Source organism: Carcharodon carcharias, chromosome 4 (assembly GCF_017639515.1).
Source record: "Carcharodon carcharias isolate sCarCar2 chromosome 4, sCarCar2.pri, whole genome shotgun sequence".
NCBI lineage: Eukaryota > Metazoa > Chordata > Chondrichthyes > Lamniformes > Lamnidae > Carcharodon > Carcharodon carcharias.
Window position 1 is genome coordinate 113,373,085 of NC_054470.1, and position 15,186 is coordinate 113,388,270.

General features: G+C 43.4%; 1 protein-coding gene across 1 annotated transcript in view; it reads right to left on the reverse strand.

The window, feature by feature from the left end:
* The window catches only part of smc5 (structural maintenance of chromosomes 5), a 160,788-nt gene that overhangs the window by 116,699 nt on the left and 28,903 nt on the right, over nt 1-15,186 (reverse strand). Inside the window, exons 7-11 of the mRNA XM_041186111.1 lie at nt 13,776-13,937; nt 12,024-12,095; nt 7,534-7,789; nt 6,836-6,990; nt 2,927-3,040 (exon numbers count right to left, since the gene is read on the reverse strand). Of these exons, the coding sequence (XP_041042045.1) occupies nt 2,927-3,040; nt 6,836-6,990; nt 7,534-7,789; nt 12,024-12,095; nt 13,776-13,937 (759 nt within the window). The remainder of the gene's footprint in view (nt 1-2,926; nt 3,041-6,835; nt 6,991-7,533; nt 7,790-12,023; nt 12,096-13,775; nt 13,938-15,186) is intronic.

Sequence of the window (15,186 nt, forward strand, 5' to 3'; positions counted from 1 at the left end):
CCCCCCCACCACACACACACACTACCCCCCCACCACACACACACACTACCCCCCACCACACACACACACTACCCCCCACCACACACACACTACCCCCCCCCCACACACACACTACCCCCCCCCACACACACACTACCCCCCCCCACACACACACTACCACCCCCACACACACACTACCACCCCCACACACACACTACCCCCCACACACACACACTACCCCCCACCACACACACACTAACCCCCACCACACACACACACACTACCCCCCACCACACACACACACTACCCCCCACCACACACACACACTACCCCCCACCACACACACACACCACCCCCCACCACACACACACACTACCCCCACCACACACACACCACCCCCCACCACACACACACACTACTCCCCACCACACACACACACTACTCCCCACCACACACACACACTACTCCCCACCACACACACACACTACCCCCCACCACACACACACACTACCCCCCCAACACAAACACACACTACCCCCCACCACACACACACACACTACCCCCCACCACACACACACACTACCCCCCACCACACACACACACACTACCCCCCACCACACACACACACACTACCCCCCACCACACACACACACTACCCCCCACCACACACACACTACCCCCCACCACACACACACTACCCCCCACACACACACACTACCCCTCACCACACACACATTACCCCCCACCACACACACACACTACCCCCCAACACACACACACTGCCCCCCACCAAACACACACACTACCCACCACCACACACACAACGACCCCCCACCACACACACAACTACCCCCCACCACACACACACACACTATCCCCCACCACACACACACACACACTATCCCCCACCACACACACACTATCCCCCAGCACCCCCACACACATTCCCCCCCACACACATTCCCCCCAACACACACATTCCCCCCTACACACACATTCCCCCCTACACACACATTCCCCCCTACACACACATTCCCCCCTACACACACATTCCCCCCTACACACACACACACACACACCCAACACACAGGACAGGATAAACGTGGATTTCTGCTCTGCTGTAAATTTAAAAAGACATTTTGATAAATTTAGGCTCAGTTTAATTTAGCTATGCACGGCCTAATTATTTGCCCCCCAAAATAACCTTTTAAATTGTTTTAGCTCAACAGAGATACAACCATCAGGCAAAGAATCAGACACTGAATTCGCAAATAATACCAAAGTTTAATGAATAATTGTTAAAGTAAAACAACAATACACTTGGCAAATAATTAATGGAGCAGAAGAAACAAAGGTATACATATCAACAAAACTACAGAATTGTTGAGTCTGTGCTGGCCATCATTTGAATAGTGGAAAATGTTTCTCACCAACAAGTATTCTTCCTGTCTCGGAGGAAAACTGCACTGTCTGGGGTCCAGGCCAACAGGAATTCTGCCTCTATCCCTTGGCCCAATGATATACTATTTGTTCTCATGCCAGCAGGAATTCAATCTCTGTTCCCAAGAATACACAAAGTACCCAGTTTCCCTTCACTTAGTGTACACCAACAAGATGGTTCCAGAAATCCTATGTTACATCTAATTCTGGCATTACCTCACCTTAATTCAAAGTTGCTGATAACGGCCAATTGATGAATGTAGCAAGGGTTAATTTCATTGGATTTGTCCGTCTGCGCACATTGCCTTAAACATGAAGACAATGGACCATTTTAATAAATATTCTTCATGTCAATACTGCACAAGTGCCTCCTTCATTAGGCCCAGTACTAGACTAGTCAAGGACAGTTTGTTTTGATAGGGTTCTCTACTGGATAGTGTAGGCTACTTTCTCAAAATATGCTGTCACAGCATGTTTAAAATACAGATAGGAATGTTAGCAGAAAAATACAGAAATAGATACAATCTGACGTTCATCAACTGTTTGATTCATTACTTATTCTTCAATTACAGAGTAAGTGAGGTAATCTTCTAATAATCATCTGTGGCTGGTCGGTTGCTACCTTACAATGCTAATGGTTAGCTTGGCCTAAATAGCCAAGTGGTTATGGTACTGGGTTTGTAACCCTAAGATCAAGAATTCAAATCTCACAATGGCAAAATTATGAAACAATGTAACTTCATCTGAAAAAACAGATGGAAACGTGTTTGTACTCGAAAGAGTTACAATGCTAATGGTTAGTATACTAAAAATTGCATAGTTTGGCAGCAGGTGTTCCAAATCACAAAATGGCTTCTTTATATCATGTGTTGGTACAAAATGGTGGCTTGAGCTTGTTAGCTTTTTGCAGGATACAAGTTTGTAAAAAGACTTTAAAAATTGTCAAGCTAAGCAGGCAAACTAAATGCTACTAAATTAAAATCTAGACCAGCTTTCACTGCCCGCAGCCCAAACTTAGTTCATGCGCTTGCTCAAAATCAGCAAACAGATCAATACTGGTAGCTTTCTACTCAGTAATAACATCAATCTGCACATTAGATATCTAAAATTAGCATCTCAGCTGACTAGTGCATCAATTAAAACATATAAATATTAGTAAAATTGGTACAATATAAAGTAAACAACGTCACTTGGTTGCACCGGTGCCAATTTAGTTTGGACGACTGCAGAGATCAGCAGGGCAGTGGCTATGGGTTGGTTGGGATATCGACAAGGACATTCTGAAATGAACCAGTGTGTGGTGTGGGCCTATGAATAAGAGGGCAGAAAAAGGAGGATCGGCAGGGGAAGATGGGTAGGCAGGCACAGCTGCAGAAAATTAAGGAACAGATTTGACAATCACTTTAGCTAAAACATACTACAGAGATATTTAAACAATTCCTTTCTTAAATTTGCTTGTGAAAGACCAAAGCAAATGCAACTTATGGAAGTCTCTGCTTGTACTGACCTCACTAAGGAATACACCCATGTCATCCATGTTCACACAAACAAAGGCTCTCAGATCATTCATTGAAATGTGGTTTTCAATGTACTTGGCATTCCTTGAATCCTTCATATTAAGCTGTAAAAAGATAAAAATAAAATTTAAAAAAAGATTAAAATGGATCAAACATTTTTCACAATTTAGGCCACAAGCATAATCCACAAACTCTTAATTTCAGACCAATATAACTGATGAGTGCTGTGAACAACATTTATGCATTTCATGGCAATGCATTTCCAAAAAGGTGGATCATTCTTTTTGCCCAGAGAAAGAAAGATGAAGGGTGAAGGTTAGTAAAGTACAGAACTGCAGAGGGTGAAAGAAGATAACTGAGGTGCCACCAAATTTTGGTTTCAAAAATCTTGGGGATTATACGAACAAGACAGTTTGAATGAGTATTTGCAATTCCCATTATGAAGTAGGAGACTGTGTCTTGATTCCAATGTGGAGAGGTTGCAGAGAAGAGGAAGTAATCTGTGGGGAGGCTTATAAAACTTGAGATAAATCAAAATAACAATCATAATCACAAAATTACACGGAATTACAGGCAAAGAAACAGGCCATTCAGGCCATCTGGTCTACGCCAATGTTTATTCTCCACACGAGTCTTCCCCACCCTATTGAACAGCAAATAACCAGTAGGCACAGATTCAAGGTGATTGGCAAAAGAACCAGAAGCGGCATGAGGGAAAAACTTTTTTTGGCAACAAGTGGTTAGGATTTGGAATGCATTGCCTCAGAGGGCAGGTACAGATTCAATAGTATCTTTCAAAGGGGTATGAGATAAATATGTGAAAGAGAAAAAAACAATTGCAGGGATACAGGCAAAGAGTAAGGCTAACTCTTCAAATGAGCCACTGCAGACTCGAATGTCTTCCTTCTGTATTGTACTATCATATGATTATTTCAATAGAGTTCCATATTCTAAGCACGCAGGGACATAAAATAACTTCCTAATATATTGACTGATAAGAATTTTAGTCTAGAGGAAATCCTAAATAAGGTACTGTGATTTTTGTTCCACCCACATTCCCCTCCAAACCAGACTTTGTTGTGTATCCATCCAGCAAAAAAAAACTTTCCCCAATTCATTTACAATTGCACTCAAAAATCTCAATAGTATGGCGTTTGGCCTTCTTTTCACTATGAAATTTCTGTACCTACTGGTCTGCTCAACCATACTTCATCTCTACCTTTAACCCCTTTACTTTATCATTACTTTCTCTTGGCCTGGCCATTCTCCCTGACACAGCCCATCTCCAATCAAGGAATACAGACTTGAATGGATAAGGCAGACAACTGGTTTAGCCACTTATCATCGTATCTTGCAGGGTCACAAAGAGCACTTTTACCTGCTAAAACTGCTCACTATTCCAGGATCATCCTGGAGTGCAAGGGTAACTCTTGGCTTTTCTTTACTGCAAACATCTTCATCTCCTCTCTTGTTTCCTCCACCCTCACCTCCAACAAGTGTGAGGAGCTCATGGATTTCCTTGTCACCAACATCGAAACCATCCAATCAACTGCTTCTGCCACTTCCCTCCCTTCCCCTAGCCTATCAGGCCAAACTTCCTCCCTTGCCCTAGCCTTGAACCCTGCACATTTCTAGTTTCTCTTCTTTCTCTCCTCATGTCCTCTCCAAGCTCATCTTATCCAAGAGACCCACCTTCTGCAGTCTCAACACTATTATCACTAAAATACTGACCATCCTTTTTCTCTTCCTGGCTCCCATGTTAGCAACATTGTTAGCTGTTCTCTCCTCAGGTTCTGTCACTCGCTCCTTCAAATCTGCTGTCATCACATCTCTCCTCAAAAATATAACCCTTGACACTTCTGTCCAACTGCCCTTTCTTCTCTAAGATCCTTCACTGTGTCACTCCCTCCCAAATTCGCACTCATCTTTCCCAGCATAAGACATTTGAATGCCTCCAATCAGTTTTCCACACCTACCAGTACCAAAATGGCTCCAGTCAAAGTCACTAATGACATCCTATGTTATTGGTGCAAAGGCAAACAATCCCTCTTGGTCCACACAGACCTGTTTGCAGCCTTTGACACAGCTTTCCATACTATACTCCTCCAATGCCTCTCCACCACTGCCCAGCTGGATGGGACTATAGTCACCTGGTTTCATTTTCATCTACCTAAGTCATAACCAGAGAATCACATTAACGGCTTCTTTTTCCATTCCTGCAGATATCTCTGGTGTCCCCCAAGTTTCTACCAGGTGACATCAGCCAAAAAAAACGTTTCCAGTCAGCTCTACTTCACCACCATATCTCTTGGCTCTTACACTGTCTCTAAACTATCACTGCTTATCCGGCATCCAGTACTGGATGAACAGAGATTTCCCCCAATTAAGTATCGGAAAGGCTGCAGTCACAGTCTTCGGTCCGTGTTAAAACTCTATTCCATAGACACTGATCCCCTCTGTCTGTTTGGCAACTGTCTGAGGCTGAGCCAGAATGTTTGCAACCTTGGTAGCTTGCAGGAGGTGATAGTGGCATTGCCGCTGGACTGGTAATCCAGAGACCCAGGGTAATACTCTGGGCACCCGGGTTCGAATCCTACCACAGTAGATGGTGGAATTTGAATTCAATAAAAAATCTGGAATTAAAAGTCTAATGGTGACCATGATTGTCGATTGTTGCAAAAACCCACCTGGTTCACTAATGCCCTTTAGGGAAGGAAGTCTGCTATCCTTACCTGGTCTGGCCCACATGTGACTCCAGACCTGCAGAAATGTGGTTTGACTCTTCAATGCCCTCTGAACAAGGGCAATTAGGGATGGGCAATAAATTCTGGCCTAGCCAGCGATGCCCACATCCCATGAACAAATAAATTTAAAAAGTACCCAGAGATGAGGTTCTGACCACTTAAACACTATCATCAAGATTGCCTGCTTCCACCTCTGTAACATCACCTAACTCTAGCTTATCTGCTTTCAAAACCCTCATCCATGTTTTTGTTCCCTCCAGACCGCCAATGCTGGCCTTCCAACTTCCATCCTCCATAAACTTGAGGTCATCTAAAATTCTCCGGTCCAGTTTCCAACTTGAACCAAGTCCCATTGACCCATAACTCTGTTTGCTGACCTAATTAAAGAATGCCTCAATTTAAAATTTTCATCCTCGTTTTCAAATACCTCCACAGCCTTACAGCATCCTAACACTCCCTACCTCTGTAATCTCTTCCAACCCCACAACCCTTCTGAGATCGCTGCGCCCTTCTCATTCTAGCCTCTTGACCATCCCCAATTTTAATCACCCCCTCATGGGCAGCCGTGACTTAGCTGCCTGGGCCCTAAGCTCCTGAATTCTCTCCTGTCACTCTCCTAAGACTTAAGACTGAAAACCCATCTCTGAGCAAGTTTTTGGTCATTTGCCCTAGTACCTCTTTGTTAGCTTGATGTCAAATTCTGTTTGATCATACTCCTGTGAAGAGCCGTTGAACATTTTACTATGCTAAAGGTGCTGTATAAAGATAAGTTGTTAGAACTTATATCTAACTATCCTCCACTTATTGCACTTTGCTACAAAAATCACCCTGCTTTTAGCAGAAATTGCTACAGCTTCAGCCATGAATTATTTTTGTTATAGTTCATAGAGACCCTCAGCAGACTAGCTGTTGTAGTGCGCTGCTTAAACAGACAGCAGAAGAAACAGGCTCTGTTTTCTGTATAATGGATAGTTTGCTCCATGACCTGTAGTTCCATATCCTGCTGTGTCAGTGGACACTCTGAACAACAGTACGAGACAGTGAGAAAACAAGACAGGAACACAAACACAACTAAAGCACACATCACTTTCTCTAACTAATTGTAAATAATGCTACCACCAATTCACTCGTAGTTATTTGAAAAGAGAACTTTACCTCAAGCATAATTGGCTCATAGATGTGTCCACGGAATCGGTTCCTGTTCTGCCTCAACCATAAAACAGCATTGTACGTATCTCTGAACCCATTTCGAAGACTTGCTTCTTTAATGTGCATCATGTCTTCAAGTCTCTTGATGTTAGCCATAACATCTGTGTTTCAAATAATGGTACATTATTCAAAGGGCCACCCAATTTTTGCACTGATTGTAAGCGAGTAAAAAAGTTAGTACATGATGCCACAAGCTGAGTATAACATTAATACAAATATTTATTGGCAGGAATTAATTTAAGCAGTCCTACCAAAATATTTATCCCATTGCTGATTAACAAAAAAGGTTTCTAAATTGAATATTACAACATATCTTTATCACCATAAAAATTCACCATACAATTTTAATCATATCATTTGTTTTAGGGCATTTGAATCATTTTATTCATCATTCTGTAAAAGGTGCCAGCCCCCTTAACTTCTTGAAGTAAATTCTGCCCAGTTATTATCAAAACCTGTTGTTTATCTGGATCTAGCTGGCAACTATTACTGCAGCCTGCAGGAACTCAGGCATTGTGATGCCAGTTCAATTCTTTGATCCAGTCTCATCAGATTTTGATTTTTTTTTTCCCCATGCCTGGCTAGCCCAACCTCCAACTCCCACATCTTTAATCACTGGAATTTGCAATCTTGCCAGAACACACTTTTTTTCTCTTTCTCCAGATTTTCTTTCTCTCTTCGTAGGTCTATTTTTTCACTGTCAATGGCTCCCTTATCCTGTTGAACTTTCCGGAGAGCACTACTGATTTGGTCTATTTCTGGTTGCACGTGGTCGTAATTCCGGGTTGTGTTCAGCTCGTTCTGTAAATCTTCAATCATTTTCTTGGTGTTGCTTATTCTTTTCTGGCGGTCAATTTCCTCATCATTTTTCATTCTTAAACGTTGCTGAACTTCTTCAACCTTGAAGAAAAAAGGTCCTTTACTCAATTAAGTCAAAATACTAGTCAAATTAGAGCTGATTTAGATCCTCTCCAACTTGAAAACTGCTTTACAACATCAACATTACACTAAGTTTATGGACAGTAGAAAAGTAACAGTTGTAGTCACATAAAAAATATTGTGCAACAATTGTGTTACAACTTTCAAGTCAGCTTCAAGGAGCAAATATCTGTGAACCATATGAAATGCAAAGTCCTTCCTTTTTTATTAAGTTCATTGGATTCACTATCAAAAAAATTCATTAAAAACTCCATTAGGTCTCCCCTTAGATAGTCCAGCTCCAATATAATCTAAATCTTTCTTTATAACTAGAGTTTCCTACGTTAGCATTTGGCATCACCCTGGTGAATCCAAAGTCATAGAGAGTGTAGCATAACTGTGTTCTTAAATGTGATGCTCATAACTGCACAGAATACTCTAACTGTGGCTTAACCAATGCTAATCATGATTCCCAGCTGATATCCCCTCCTTAATCCAATGGTGTTGATGCCAATTGCCACACTTCTACAGCAAGGCCACTCGGTTCATGACCTCATTACAGACTTCATCAAAGCAGGGACCAAAGAGCTGAATTCCAGAGGCAAAGTGAGAGTCAAGGCAGCATTTGACCAAATGGGGCATCAAGGAGCCCCAGCAAAATTGAAGTCAATAGGAATTGGGGGATAAAAGCAAAAAACTGCAGATACTGGAAATCCAAAACAAAAACAAAAATACCTGGAAAAACTCAGCAAGTCTGGCAGCAGCTGCGGAGAGGAACACAGTTAACGTTTCGAGTCCGAATGACCTTTTAACAGAACTAAGTAAAAATAGAAGAGAGGTGAAATATAAGGTGGTTTAAGGGGGTGGGAGGTGGGACAAGTAGAGCCAGTGATAGGTGGAGGTAACCAAAAGATCTCACAGACAAAAGGACAACGAGGTGTTGAACGTGGTGATATTATCTAAGGAATGTGCTAATTAAGGGTAGAAAGCAGGACAAGCAAGGTACAGATAGCCCTAGTGGGGGTGGGGTGAAAGAATCGAAAAAGGCTTCCTGTAAAGACTCCATCCCATTCTCTCAGTTCCTTCGCCTCCGTCCCATCTGTTCTGATGATGCCACTTTCAAAAACAGTTCCTCTGACGTCTTCCTTTTTCCTTAACCGAGGTTTTCCACCCACAGTAGTCGACAGGGCCCTCAACTGTGTCCGGTCCACCTCCAGCGCATCCAACCTCACACCTTTCTCTCCCTTCCATGATCTGCTTCTATCACTGCTTGTTTGTCCCTACAACCACAGCCCCCCACCTCTCTCTCTCTCTCTCTCCGCCCCCCACACACACACCTTAAACCAGCTTATATTTCAACTCTTTCTTGGACTCGAACTCAAGTTCTGTCGAAGGGTCATGAGGACTCGAAACGTCAACTCTTTTCTTCTCCGCCGATGCTGCCAGACCTGCTGAGTTTTCCCAGGTAATTCTGTTTTTGTTTTTGTTCTGCATTCAAAGGGTCTTCCTTCACCATTTCCGCCAACTCCAGCATGATGCCACCACCAAACACATCTTCCCTTCAGCCCCCCTGACGGCATTCCACAGGAATCGTTCCCTCCGGGACATCCTGGTCCATTCCTCCATCACCCCCTACACCTCAACCCCCTCCCACGGCACCTTCCCATGCAACCGCAGAAGGAGCAACACCTGCCCCTTTACTTCCCCTCTCCTCACCATCCAAGGGACCAAACACTCCTTTCAAGTGAAGCAGCATTTCACTTACACTTCCCTCAATTTAGTCTACTGCATTCGTTGCTCCCAATGCGCTTTCCTCTACACTGGAGAGACCAAATGCAGACTGGGTGACCGCTTTGCAGAACACCTTCGGTCTGTCCGCAAGCATTACCCAGACCTCCATGTCGCTTGCCATTTCAACACTCCACCCTGCTCTCATGCCCACATGTCCATCCTTGGCCTGCTGCATTGTTCCAGTGAAGCTCAACGCAAACTGGAGGAACAGCACCTCATCTTCCGACTAGGCACTTTACAGCCTTCCAGGCTGAATATTGAGTTCAACAATTTTAGATCATGAACTCTCTCCTCCATCCCCACCCCCTTTCCAATCCCCCCCTTTTTTCCAATAATTTATATAGATTTTTCTTTTCTCACCTATTTCTATTATTTTTAAATGTATTTCCATCCATTGTTTTATCTTTCGATTCCTTCACCCCACCCCACCCCCACTAGGGCTATCTGTACCTTGCTCATCCTGCTTTCTACCCTTAATTAGCACATTTCTTAGATAATATCACCACCTTCAACACCTCTTTGTCCTTTTGTCTGTGACATCTTTTGGTTATCTCCACCTATCACTGGCTCTACTTGTCCCACACCCCCGTAAACCAGCTTATATTTCACTCCTCTTCTATTTTTACTTAGTTCTGTCGAAGGGTCATTCGGACTCAAAATGTTAACTGTGTTCCTCTCCGCAGATGCTGCCAGACTTGCTGAGTTTTTCCAGGAATTGGGGGAAACTCTCCACTGGTGAGTCAAACCTAGTACAAAAGGAAGAAGGTTGTGACTGTTGGAGGCCAATTATCTCAGTCCCAGGACATTGCTGCAGGAAATCCTCAGAGTAGACTCCTAGGCATAATCATCTTCAGCATAATCATCTTTATCAATGGCCTTACTTCCATCATAAGGATGGAAGTGGGGACGTTTGCTGAAAATTGCACAGCGTTCAATACTATTCATGACTCCTCAGATACTGAAGCAGTCCGTGTTCATGTGCGACAAGACCTGGGCAACACTCAGGCTTGGGCTGTTAAGTGGCAAATGACATTCACGCCACATAAGTGCCACACAATAACCATCTCCAACAAGAGAGAGACTCAAAGACTCAAACCATCTCCCCACGACATTCAAGGGCATTATGGCTCAATTCCCCATACTGGGGGGTTGGGGGGCTACCTTTGACCAAAAACTGTGGCTACAAAAGCAGGTCAGAGGCTGGGAATTCTGCGATGAGTAACTCACCTCCTGACTCCCCAAAACCTGTCCACCATCCACATAGCACAAGATAGGAGTGTGATGGAAAACTCTCCACTTGCCTGTATGAATGCGGCTCCAATAACGCACAAGTCACTTGACACCATCCAGGATAAAGCAGTCTGCTTGATCGGCACCCCACCCACCAACCTAAACATTCACACCCTTCAACACCGATGATCAGTGGCAGCAGTGTGTACTACATACAAGATACACCGCAGCAACTCACCAAAGCTCCGACAGTACCTTCCAAGCCCGTAACCTCTACCACCTAGAAGGACAAGGCCAGCAGACACATGGGAACACCACCACCTTCAAGTTCCCCTTCAAGCCACCACCCTGATTTGGAAATATATCGCCATTCCTTCACTGTCGCTGGAACTACGAAACAATGTAACTTCATCTGAATAGTAACAGATGGAAATGTGTTTGTACTCGAAAGAGTTACTTTCCTAACAGCAGTATTGGTTTATCTACAGCACATGGACTGCAGCAGTTCAAGGCAGCAGCTCACCACCACCTTCTTGAGGGCAATTAGGGGTGGGCAACAAATGCCAGTCTTGTCAACAATACCCACATCCTGTGATAGAATAAAAAAATTCTAACTAAGCTTAACTAACTGGGGCAGAAGAGTTCCACCCTTTGAAATGCTTCCTGACATCACCCCAAAATGGCCTTGCTCTAAGTTTAAGGTTCCGGCTCCTTCTTCTGGACCCTCCCGCCCAGCATAGGAACCCAGATGGAAATAATTTCTCTTTCTACTCTAACTACTCCTTTAACCATCTTAAGCAGCTTACTTAGATCATTCCTTAATCTTCCATACTCGAGGGACTATAATCCTAGGCTATGGAGCCTATCTTTTAGCTCCAGTGCAATTCTGGTGAATCTACACTGCAGATAAATTTATTAGATAAATACAATTTTCAGACTGGCCTTGAAGGTGGTTGGTGTTGGAAGTTGCCAATACTAAATTTTTGCACACAAGTCATTCTTCTCAAATTGTGACTACAACACAAGTTGGAGAAGGCCATTTCACTGTGTCTGGTTGTGTGATAGTTGGCCTTAAAGTGCTCAATACTAACAATATGTTTCCAATGGAGAGGCATTTTCATTTCCTTGCAATGCTATTTCTCAGACTGAGGAGCACAAAGATCTCAAAAATGTTTGTAGGTAAAGTTGTACCAACCTCTTTGTCTTTCCGTTCCAAATAATCTTGCTTTTGTTTGCATTCCTGAGTGATTTTCTTAATTTCTGACCCCTACAAAAACAGGCAACTACAATCATTCCATTGAGCTATGTTAATACAGAAAAAAATCACAGTTTAAGGACTGTAGATATGTTAATCAAATATGTTAATCAAATGATGGACGTTACAGTGGGCATTGCTGATCAGATGAAGGTTATTAAGGGCTTCTTTCACTCCAACACTTAGTTACACAACCTCCCGTCCCACATAGTAGGGGGAAAGCCTTCGCCAGAAGAACACTCTACCATAGTTCACACAAGAAGTCTTATCAAAAGCATGAAACACAAAAAGTCAATCCAAGCTTACTCCAATTCAGTGTTATACTATCAAGATTGTAATTATGTAGAATTTTCAGCACAGATACATCAATTCATGGAATCATACAGCACAGGAGGCCATCCAACCCTTTGTTTTTGTGCCAGCTCTTTGGTAGAACAATCCAATTAATCCCACTCCATGGTGATTTTCCCACAGTCCAGTATATTATTTCTCTGCTGACTAGACTGATCTCAGCCAACACTCCCAGGCTGAATTTTACCAGCCCCAAGAGATGGGGGTTTGGGGGGGGGCGGGGTTGGTAAAATTGCAAGGACCCTTGTTGGATCGGCTCTCCGACCATGATCCTTTCTTGGGGAATTTTACATACATAAGGTCCCAATTAAGGACGATTGTACTGTGCCTTTGACATTTTTCCAATAGCGGATTGAGCCCCGCCGCGCAAGGAGGTTGCAACAAAGCAGAGACAGCCTCCCAGTGGCAGCCTGGGTGGGTGGGGGCGGGGTGGGGAGAGAGAGTTTCAAAGTAAAGACGGGGCCAGGGGCAGGGAAGGTAGCCCCTGTGATTCCACCCTCACCTAGGAGGGATTCCCCTCCAACACTTGTCCCCTCAAAGTTTAAAGAAAAATTTTCCCTACCTGCTGAAGGCAGCAGGTCTCCAGCCCGCCTCAGTAACAAACACTGCTCCTGTTCTGATGGGGTTGGCAGTTCTCAGGGGAAAGGTGCCAACCTGAATAGGACAGTAGGCACAATGGCAGCCACTTTATTAGTTGCCGCTCATCAAATTCAGGGGCAATGTCCACCAGCTGCTTGTGCATGTCGGCGGCAGACATTTCCTGCCGATGTCAGGCCACTTGCCCAGTCAGTTAAACTCTGCTCAGTTTAGGCTCAGAAAAGTATGGCAGCTTCATTGAAGCATCTTGCATGAACAAGGAGTCAGCACTACCGGGAAAGGAGGAGGAGAGAAGAGGAAATTAGGAAGATCAAAAGGTCTAAACAACTACTAAAAGCCAGATTTAGGATTTAAGAGTGTAGCCACTTGAATGGAATTCTGGAAAGCGAAGTGGAGATAAAACCCTGGAACAACAAAGCGATTGAGGACTGAAGGAGGCCATTCAGTCCATCATGCCTGTGCCTCATCATTTACTAAGCTTTTAGATGTCACAATCAGGGGAACTGCTGGGTGTTTCTGGGTGGATGAGCTAAATAACCTTCATCCATGTGAAGGAAAATTTCTCAACAAATCATAACATAGCAGTTCAACCAATTCTGCTCGGTTTCTCCATAATTAAACGTACATAATTAAACTTTAAGTTTTCTTAAAGTTATGCAATTCGCATAACTCCATGAAATGCTACATACAGATGCCCACGGCTAAGATCAGAAGATTATTTCTGGCACCAATCAAACTTCTAACCTTTTCTTTTATTTTTGCTTCCTGCTCCCTACATTGCCTTTCAACAGCTTGAATTTTTCTGGTCATGGGAGCCTGGGCTTCTTTGAGCGCTTTCAGTTCTTGTTTTAGCTGGTCACGGACACGTTTCACTTCTTCGTGCTCCTGTCGAGCAACCTCGTACTCCTTAAAAAAAGGGAAACTCTCAGGTGTTTTAATTGTTTTTTTTTAAAGGTTTCAAAACAGTGACAATAAAAGTGCTAGATTATCTACAATATACAGTAAACTTTGTGTTATCCAGCATTCTACCAACCGGAATTCTCCACTACCCGGGAATTCTGACATTCCCCTAAATACGTATCATCACTTTACCCACCAGAAGCGATAACAAAGTTATCCAGATCCTGTACCTGTATACTGTATTATTGCATACTTTGTTTTAATGTACTGTTGAAGATTAGAATTAAAAAGGAATACAGTTCTTTACTTCCTGAGTATTTGCTTATTAGTTCCTGCTACAAGTATTGCACTATATTCCATTGGTAAATGGAACACTCCGTTAATTGGCATTTTTGATTAACTGACACCATTCATTCCCCGTGCATGCCAGATAATAAAGATTTTATTGTAGTTTACTTCATTCTTTCAAAGTTCAAAGGGGTTTGGGTGAATCCTTGCAAAGTGTGCTATTGAAAAAGATCCCACCATTACCCCTTGGAAATGATCATTCCCTCTTTCTGTAACACACTCCTGGTCCTTTGGCCACAGCACCCCATTGCTGTAACTTTGAGCAACATCTCAGGTTATTTCTGTGTAGCCTGGTCCTTTGCAGCTCCTCTCGGCCCCATCTAAAATAAATGAGGACTTGCCTTTGGCGCCTCCTCAGATGAACTGGCAGCTGAGACTGGGCGGAACCTGCACACTATGTACTTGGCCCCATGAGTCCTGAAGTGGAGTTGGAGGTCTACTGATATCACAGAACCCTGATTTAAGTATCTAAATTAAGGTGTAATTGCTTGAAGCAGCTGCTCAGGCAGCTATTCCACATACCCCAGCAAAATAGCGACGACACAAACAGGTTGGTAAATTCAAATGTCATCTATTCATCAGGCAAGTGGTTTCAAAATCTCCCCCCACATGTATGGTGAACAATGGTAGTCTATTTCCGCCTGTGTAGATAACAACCTATGCATAAACAATGATCAACAGAAAAAAAAGGTCCTTCCAGCCTGTACAACACAAATGTGATGTCTCGTCTATCACAATACAGAGGCATTCCATCCCACCAAAGACCATGTGAGGCAAAAAAAAAATTTAAAGAATTCCTCTCTGATCCACCTAGGTCATCAAAACAAGTCCCAGAGATTAACATATTCTACATTTTGACTGGATCCATTTGTAAACTGGAGCACAAAACTGGTTTCATGGGTAGGAA